The sequence below is a fragment of the Zingiber officinale genome, chromosome 1B (assembly GCF_018446385.1).
Source record: "Zingiber officinale cultivar Zhangliang chromosome 1B, Zo_v1.1, whole genome shotgun sequence".
Lineage (NCBI taxonomy): Eukaryota > Viridiplantae > Streptophyta > Magnoliopsida > Zingiberales > Zingiberaceae > Zingiber > Zingiber officinale.
In genome coordinates this window covers 80,338,429-80,348,184 of record NC_055986.1, presented here as the reverse complement: position 1 = coordinate 80,348,184, position 9,756 = coordinate 80,338,429, and the positions used below count along the sequence as shown (strand labels likewise).

Sequence of the window (9,756 nt, the reverse complement as noted above, 5' to 3'; positions counted from 1 at the left end):
TTTGCTTCAACTCACTTCCTATTATTTTTCTAAGGAAAAATCCCACATTCATATATTTATCTTACAAGCTTAGTGGGTATTACATAGGAACTAAGCAATCTATGTAACATCGCCTAGCATTACAAGGAAACCAAAATCCTAGAATACATCATCCTCCATCCTCTTAGCTCAACCCCTCTCAAGATCCATTCTCTCTCTTCCCTCTTCTCTTTCTCTTACTCTCTTTTCCCACCAATTTTACGTTTGTCTAGATAATTCGCTGTGCGAAGTTAACTAGTGCTTAATCAACAGTCCCTCTGGATTTAATATTCTTTTATTACTGACAACGAAATGATGCACTTGTGGTTCATAACAACTATCAACTCGAGTTGATCAATTAACAAATAAATTATTTTTATTTATATTGACACTACAAGAATTTTTGCATTCAACAACACCCAATAGACAACGCTTTTTAATAAAAACGTTGTCGTTCTTTGTTTTACAACGCTTTTAGTGAAAAGCGTTGTCTATGGTATTTACTTTTTACTAAAGACAACGATTTTTAATGAAGTGTTGTCTTTAGTGTTGTTGTTTATGGTCAAAGACAACATTTTTTTAAAAAACGTTTTTTAAAGTGTTGTGTATGTTTCCCCTAAACTCACTTAAAATAAATTCGCAGCCCTCGCTTTGCTAAACTCTAAACCCTCAATGCGCGCGCGCCTTCTCCTCACCACTCCTCTCCACGAGTTCTCCTCTCCACTCCTCTCCACGAGTGCCTTCTCCTCTCCTTCTCCTCTCCACGAGTGCCTTCTCCTCTCCACTCCTCTCCACGAGCGCCTTCTCCTCTTCACGAGCGCCTTCTCCTCTCCTTGCCGCGTGATCTCCTCTGAACCCTAATCTCGACCCAAACTCCTCACGCAAAACTCCTCACGCCGGCCCAACTCCTCCAAGTCGAGATCCCTAATCTCGCATTTCCCCATCTCCTCAATCAAAGTCAGCTTATCCTTTCTCAAATCTCTCGAGCCCTCGACGCAGATCCAGCGGAGTGTAGACGCCGAGCGGAACAATCGCCAGGATGGTCTGTATTGCGTGCCTGTTGCCTTTGTTCTTGATCCCCGTCGTTAACGCCTTGCCTCTGCTCTTCGATCTCATCGTCGGTAAGATCTACAGGCTTTTCGGCTGGGAATACAGAAAGCCTGCAAGGGTGCCAGCTGCTTGTCCATACAAGCCTGCTTCAAAAAATGTTGATGGTTTAAATGCAGGTACAGAGTCTCTTGTGGAACCTCATAAAAATTCTGCTACACAATCTGATAAAAAAGAAGAATAGAATCAGAGTCAGCAGCTGTTTCCATGCCAAATGAACAGTTTGAAGTTTGTATAAGCATGTTAAAAAATCCTACTTAATGATCTTATGGCAGTGTGTTACATGTGGTCTAATTATATAAACGAGTGCAGTTTCTGGCTTCTTCCTGTGGTGTTATGGCACATGGATGAGATGAAATGTGCATTCGATGCTATTATTATTTCTTGAAATGTCGTCTGCTCAAAAAAAAATCAAAGTCAGCTTACCCTTCCTAATCTTCTCACGGCTCCTCAACTCCTCTGAACCCTTCGATCTTAGTTCCTTCCTCGCAGAGCAGATTCGAGAGTAGGAGGAACGGAAGAAAGAAAGGTAAAATTTCTTCCATCCCTCTAGAATAAGATTTTGTTTATTTTTGATTATTTTCCGAACTAGCCATTTTGCCGGATTCATACTGCATCAATTTTCCCCCTCCCCTGATTGTATTTTCTCATGATTTAGTCATTCCTCGATGGCACGGATCGATGAGTACATAATCTGATGAAGACTGATTAAAAATATGGTTTGCATAGATGAGTACATAATCTGATGAAGTTTGTGCTAGGCACTATATATTTAGAGTTGTTGAAGTCAAAGTGAGGCTCAATCTGACTAAAATACCAAAACACTTTAATTAGGATTCCTGGTTCTCAATCACGTGGGAATCAAAGAGGAAGTCCTACTCAAAAGAGGATGTCCAACTTAACTAAGGAGACTTCTTATATATCATTACATTATTTTTTTCATTGAAAATGAGGTTTTTTTCCATTTTTTATTATATGTTTAATAAGGAGGTCCTGTTTAGTAAATCTACAGGCATTTTGCATATTATTGGCAACTGATGATCCTATACAGAATTGATAAACCTCTATAGTTCTACTTGTCACACTACTTTTTATTGCTTTGTACTGCTTTTGATGTTTTGATTTAATTGAAATTTGGAAGCCAATGTTAATTCATATTTTTTTCCAGGTATCTTGTTCAGATAATCACATTCATCTGCTAAAAATGCCTACAATGGATATCTCAAAATCCATATCGGGAATCAAGGTTTGTCATACCATATGGTTTAGACATCAATGCTTTGTTGGCTTAGTTTTACTGAAAACCTTTCCTGGATAAACTTTCGTATGTTGATATATTCTAGTATATCTTCAGCCTCCTTTTTCGTTTCCTCTCAAACATGAAGGATCCTGCACACAAGTTGCATTTGAGCAGACAACTGGATTAGTTGCTGTTTCCACTGAAGATTATTGTGTACAATTCTATAGCTTGTTTGACAACCATGAGGTTTCAGAGGTGATGGCTCTATTTTTGCATTCTGATATTATCATCTAGAGCTTGACATCTCTTTTTTCCTTTTAAGAAAAAGCAAGTTCTCATGATATTTATTTTATTGCTTAGGTCCAAGTGTGCAAAAGAAATTTTCAGCCTGCAGATGACGTTATGGTACGCCATTAACTAATCAAGATATATTTGCGGTGCTGTATCTGTTATGACTATTACCTTAACTTTTGTTCTGTTGTATCCGTAGCTCTTTGAGTCAATCGTCCATGCATTAGTAGGCTGTTAGTTTAGAAGCAATTCTAATTTGTAGTTTGACATTTGGAAAGAATGCATTATTTGTACCAACTGCCAAATTTCTGTAAACAGCTTGATTGGAGTTGCATTTTTATGGATTCTTTGGGTCATTTTTTGCTAAGACATTATTGCTTCCAGGAATTAGCTCTGTAAATATCACTGTTACTGTTGGGTTCCATTAACTAGAAACAAGTATATTTGATACAACTCAGTTATGGGGTACAAAAATATCCATTTTGATTCTGATTAGCCAGCCACATAGAAGGCAGGGATATAAGCTAGAAAGTACCACAATTGGTTCCTATTTGCTGGAAACTGGAAATGCACGTGTCATAACTCCCACAGGCTCTCTTTGTGGCAGTTGTGGGGTATTCAATTACATGTTTCTATTGCTGGAGTAATCAGTCATGGATTGTCTGGGACAAGATAGAGATTTAATTTAGTTTAAAGCTCAATAATTTCTGAGATTCATGCTAAACTACCATGCTAGGATTGGTGTGTAGTTTGTGTTTCAATAGAGCGAGATCACAAATTTGCACCTATTTAAATAATGTCTTGGGGATGCATTTTGAGAGAGTCAATCTTAAAATCTGCTTGGTTGCTGTCATAATTTGTTTTAAGCATGTAATTACTTTTGCATTACAACATAGATAGCTATCATAATTCTTGTAGATGATGAATTAGATCTTTGAATTTTTGGCTAACTCTTCGTGGATGTACTTGTACTTCGATGGTTGCAGCTATATGTGGCTCTTGTAGCCATTTCTCTTGATGGCTCCTTAATGGCTACCATTGATGTGACAATTCCTGAAGAAAAATTAGGGGGTTTGGTTTGTCTAAAATACTGGACTCGTGGTTCCCTAGTGGCAGAGTACTTATTATCCACTGTCATATATGAGCCTCACAGGTAAGAAGACTACAAACAGAGCTTCATCTATTGTTCTTTATTTTTTTGTTTATTTATTCTATAAATCTTTCATAACTTTGCGAATAGGGACCATCAATCTTTTAATTTTCTATGATGTCAATTGGAGAAGTATTTAATTTGGCACACCAATGTGGTCTTTCATATCAGTGAGACAAACATATTTCCTTTTCAATTTTCTAGATACTTTAGTTTTATGTAACAGAAGTTTCATTGGTTTTTAATTTCTATATAGTTTTGGTGCTTATGATTTGGTTATTATATCCGCACATTCACGCATTTCTTTTGCAATATGAAAAGCATCCTTGAATGATCAGATCATATCTTATTCCAGCATATTGAACCTTTTGATTGTTGGAAAAGAGTGATAAGTTTGATTGTTACCATTACTCATTTTAGAGAAATTCTTCAAGTTGACAATCTTGAATTAGTTAAATGTTGATCAATTTTATATTGAAACTTCATTTCTGGTCTATATGGTTATGGGCTGACGTTGCTTATCCTTGAGTGATCCATATGGTTGTGGGCTGGCTTAGCTCTTCTTTGAGTGATTGGTTGCCAAGTTGTTCTCTGCTGCTTAATAATTCTTGGTTCTTTGTTACTGCTGCCGTTATCATTACTACCATCCCATGTTTGTCCCAACTGTTTGGAATCAGTTACATGAATCTTATCCTTCGGAGCTCCAGGACAAATTATAAGATTTTCACTACTTGACTAATGTTTTCTTTGCACTTCTTTAACCCTTTACACCTTCCACTCTAACAGATAAAATAAACCACCTTTTTATATTTTCTTTACTTTCTGATGTAGTGATGCTCAAGTTTCATCTCTTGCATTTCGCCCTGGACACAACATGGCTGTCACATCATCTTATGGTGGTGATTTTAAGGTAGTGTCTATTAGGCTCTTTTCTTTCTGTTGCCCCATTGTATATAATGATTAAATGAGTAATCTATTTTTCAGGTTTGGGTTCATGGTTCTCATGCCGACAGAAATAATGAATCAATCCAGAGAACTGGTTGGAGATGCCAATCTGTTGGTTCATACAAGTATTAAATTTTGCTGCCAATGAAATGTTTTTTCCTTTATTATATTAATATCATTGCTCATTTGATGCCTTTTAGTTTTTATGATTTATTTTAACATAAAAAATTATTTGTATCGAATGAAATTGAAATAATTTGTGGAAGCAGACAGCTTTCAAATCAAGCAGAGATATTTAAAGTAATACTTGTATTTGATGCTACTCAGAGCTGAACCAGTTGATTGGGCGTATGGAACTTGCAATTTTGTATATACATTAATTATGAAAAAAAGATACTGTTTCTTAATTTAAAGGATGCCTTGTTTTTTAATTGAATTATTGGTGAAATCTTTAAACTATTTTTTGAAATTATTTGCTTGCATATATTTCTTTTCCCATCATATAGTGTTGTTGCGCAGTGGAACTCCCATGAAATTAATTTCTTTGAATTGATGACAGGGGAAAATCATTAACAGCTGCTGCTTTTTCTGCCGATGGATCAGTCCTTGCTATTGCAGCTGAGACTATAATTACATTATGGGATCCAGATTCCAATATTCTTGTGGCTATGATTGGAGATACACTTTCGGTAATCATCATTTTGCCTATATTGTTATCTGGCAAATCGAAATAGCAGTGAATGTCCTTACATCTGTTTTTTTTTCCTTTTTCTTGTACAGCCAATTACAAAGCCTTCATTTGTTGGGGAATCAGAATATCTGGTGTCCTATACACACGGTTTAAAGCCACAACTTTCAGTTTGGAGTACTTCAAATTTGGCATTGTACTGGTCTCACGGGATTGTTACAGAAGGTGTGCATTTTTTGGCTCTTAAATGATCGTAGTATAAATCCAAGACTAAAAGAACCAGAAAATTAAAATGAAATAAAAAGAACCAGTCCATTTTTGGCACTTTAGATGTTCATGTCAACAGTTCTATACAACAACAATCTTGAGTCCTAAAGCTTCTATTTTGCAAGTGTCTCTAGCATACATGCACTAATATTAATAAATTGCAAATGTCCAAAATAGGCAGCAAGAACCAGTCCATTGTTGGACCAGTATAAACTTACCGTGGCTTTGCGAATGGTGTATGATTACAAACAAAGCTCACATTTTGTGAAATATTTATAGAATTTTTTATATTTCTTTAACTTTATACTATTTTCTCTTTGAGTAGTTAGAAGATTGTAATCTTTTGTCTTGTTGATGGTTCCCATTTTTTTACAGCCGTAAGCTGTTCCCATGATGAATCTCAATTCGCCGTCTTAGCTCTTCTCAGTTCAGCAGGTGATGCTGATGCAAAAGGAAATGGGGTAATATTTTTCTTCGATGTGGAAGATCCTGTTCCTGTGGCAACCTAAGAGGAATAAGTCATTTCCTCGATGGCACGGATGAATACCTAAAATCCATCCTCTACTCCACCATTCTTTGCCACTCCTCAAGCCGAAACAACTGCAAAGGTAGAGTCAACATCAAGTATTACATTGTGCCTGGCTACAAGAAGACCGGGGCCGTAAAATCCAATAAAGACAGGTCAAACATCAAGTAGCATTTTGTAACTTATTCCTCTTAGGTTATATGCTTGGTTAATATATATGCTTAGAACTTGTAAAGACAGGTCAAACATTAATATGCTTGGTTAATATATCCATCTACAGCACTCCCGCTTTTTCCTCTAAATATGATTTTCATTTAGCACAGAACTAATGCCAATTTTTTTATTTTGATGCAGTGTTTAAAGAGCTTGAGTAGAAGTTGGCCCTAAAGAAAACTTGTCAGTTATGATATAAACACACTTACGGTATGAATTACATGTATATATAACATTGACATATTATTTAGTACGAGATTTACATGTATGAAAGTTTTCATACAAAATTTCTTGATTGCATACAACCCCAGGTGTCTTGATGACAAGTTGAAGAAGATGGCTCTAAGAGTGATAGCTGAAAGCCTTTCGGAAGAAGAGATTCTTGGACTTAAAGAAGCAATTCCATGCGATGGACACCAACAACAAGGTTAGTCAATGATGAGGTTTTGTAAAACTTGTGTGTTTGAAAAATTATTGTCATGAAGTTAAGGATAACTGTATGATACAAATTTAATTTGTGGATCAATATGTATACATTTTGTTTGTATAATATAAAGTTTTATTTATTTGTTAAATAGTCTTATTATAAAAATGATTGTGGTTGTGGATATTCAATTATATGTAAATTTTGAGTATTTTTATAATTTTGCTATTTAATTAAGAAAACACTATTTTTATAAATTTAAAAAGACAACGTTTTTAAGTAATAAAAGACAACGCTTAAAAAACAATGTCTTTGAGACCAACCACAACGCTTTTAAAGCGTTGTCTTTGATATGTGCATTTTTACAACAGCATCTTTAACAACGCTTTTTAAGAACGAATAGACAACGCTTAAAAAGTGTTGTCTTTGTGACCAACCACAACGCTTTTAAAGTGTTGTCTTTGATATGTGCATTTTTACAACAGCATCTATAACAACGCTTTTTAAGAACGAAAAGACAACGCTTAAAAAGCGTTGTCTTTGTGACCAACCACAACGCTTTTAAAGCGTTGTCTTTGATATGACTTTCTACAACACCATCTACAACATCACTTTTTAAGTACATACGACAACGCCAAAAAAGCGTTGTTGTTTAGCTTTTTTCTTGTAGTGTGAGTTGATGATTGGGTTGGATTAGCCATCTAGGCATTTGAATAGTTTTTTGATAAGAAGACTGGTGATATAGTGGTATGGTCAACTAACCATAGATTGAATGATAAGAATTGTCACGCTCCAGAGGTGTCCCTACCTGATAAACGGACATATCCCCTCTTATGACAACATATGGAATATGAATACATAACCACATGTCTAAACAAGAATAATAATATTATCCCACGTGTCTGGAAACAACCACAACCATGCAAGATAAATAAAAGTCCACATGATTGGGAGAAAAACACAATGCATGACATAAGGTAAACTACTTGAATAAAACAATGGACTGTGAGCCATCCTGTCTTGACACAATAACCATTAAACAGAACAAAAGACCAACACAAGATAAAAATTCACACTTAAGTTAATTATTACATGAACATGTTCAGATAACCAAATATGAGTAAAAGCAACATCAGAAACAAAACTCTCAATGTGATGTGGGACTGACAGGAAGGACTCTGTGAATAATAGAAGATAGTACATGATGTTGGCGCAGCAGGGCCAACAAGAGGAGGTGAATTGCATGAAAAAGAAAAATAACACCTTTCCTATTCTTTCAACTCAAATTAAAAGCAACAATAATAATAACTTAAATTAACAACTTAAAAGATGAGGCTAAAGATTTACTTAGTTATAACCTAGGTGATTGTTAATCCAAGAACGATGAAAGCACTAACAGATCTCCTTCGTGTAGGTAGCGAAACCTCTTACAATTGTTGAACGTTCGGGCAATTGCTAGGAAAAGAATACAGGAGTTGTTGTTAATTTTCTAAGTCCAAGGGTCTTTTTATAACCCCTGAAAAATCTTATCCATGGCTTAAGGGCACTTTCTATAGAGCTGGAAGGCGCCTCCAGCGGGCTGCCAGTGGATAAAAGTTTATCCACTACCAATGGCAAAATCTGACTGGTCGAAGGCGCCTTCCATGGGGCTAGAAGGCGCCTTCAGCCCACCTGAAGGCACCTTTTTCCTGAAGGTCACGAAGGCACCTTCAACTCTTGTTGAAGGCACCTCCAGCAGCTCCATTTTAGCTCTTCCGCTACTCCGATCGCCTAGGTGATATCGACCAACCGAAATAGGACTCACCCGGACCCTTTTTCAGGTCTTCTCCTTGAGCAGTCTTCCGCTTTGGCTTCTCATCCCTAGGAACGTTGCGCACATCCTTCTCATCCACCGGTGTACTCTTCCGCAGCACCTCATCCCTCAAATGCACTGAGTCTGTCGGCTCCCTTCCCGTGTCATCCTTCTCACTAACTGCGTCTTCCACTCGACTTCTTATGTTCCTAAGCTCCTACACACTTAGACACAAGGATCAAATACAATAGGACCTAACTCAATTTGGTTGATTACATCAAAACTACAACGAGATCCAACACATGTAATCAAAGATGCTGTATTATGAAGTTCTATTATTGATGCAATTCACTAATTTCCTGATCTCTGTACCTCATTTCATGATCCCTTTGCAATATTATTCCCTTCAAATTGCAAATCTCTTCAATTAAGTTTTCTATTTGTGCCTTTACTACTAGTGGAGTGGAAGAAGATATATCAGCAACTCTATGGGTTCTGCTAAAGAACTTATTCTCAATATCCTTCCTTCTTTCAGTGCTCCACTCGCCTCTAATCATATACTCATATTATTACCAACAGAGAGCTCAGATCCATTATCATCACTAGCACCCGAACTTCTCTGTGCTAGCTCTAGCTCATCATATTTTCTTGTATTGTCATGAGGAAAAATAAAATAAAATTATAATAATAATATTTTAGTAATGTATATAATCTTGATTAGATATAATAGAAATATATATAATATATAGAGAGTGCAGATACATAACTAATAAAATATAAGTTATAAATTAATATCCAAAATTAATTCAAACCTTCATTGCTTTAACTCTATCCCCACTCAAAGTCTTGTCTTTTTTTTTAAAAAAAAATTAATGGAATAATGAAATAGATTCAAAAATTAGTGGGAGAGTTAAAAAATTATCAATCTATATATATGCTCATCGATATTGATAAAGCCTACTGCATATGTCGTAAACAAGTCACTTGAATTATAAGTTTGATTTGTTTTATTTTGTTGACTCCTTTGTTTGCTATCCTCGATTTCCCAAAAATTGAAGATTCTGGCCTAGTTTTTATGAGTGATGCAGGGTGACT

At 35.9% G+C, this 9,756-nt stretch overlaps 1 protein-coding gene across 1 annotated transcript; it reads left to right on the top strand.

Annotated features, from left to right (window-relative positions):
• Nucleotides 1–1,057: 1,057 nt before the first annotated feature.
• LOC122039177 (WD repeat-containing protein 75-like) lies at nucleotides 1,058–9,214 on the top strand. The gene is made up of 13 exons (XM_042599103.1): nucleotides 1,058–1,244; nucleotides 1,401–1,456; nucleotides 2,267–2,371; nucleotides 2,480–2,620; nucleotides 2,726–2,770; nucleotides 3,643–3,809; nucleotides 4,638–4,716; nucleotides 4,791–4,876; nucleotides 5,311–5,440; nucleotides 5,532–5,664; nucleotides 6,082–6,213; nucleotides 8,434–8,447; nucleotides 9,197–9,214. The coding sequence occupies exons 1-13, from the start codon at nucleotides 1,058–1,060 to the stop codon at nucleotides 9,212–9,214; spliced, it is 1,293 nt and encodes a 430-aa protein (XP_042455037.1).
• Nucleotides 9,215–9,756: the final 542 nt, after the last annotated feature.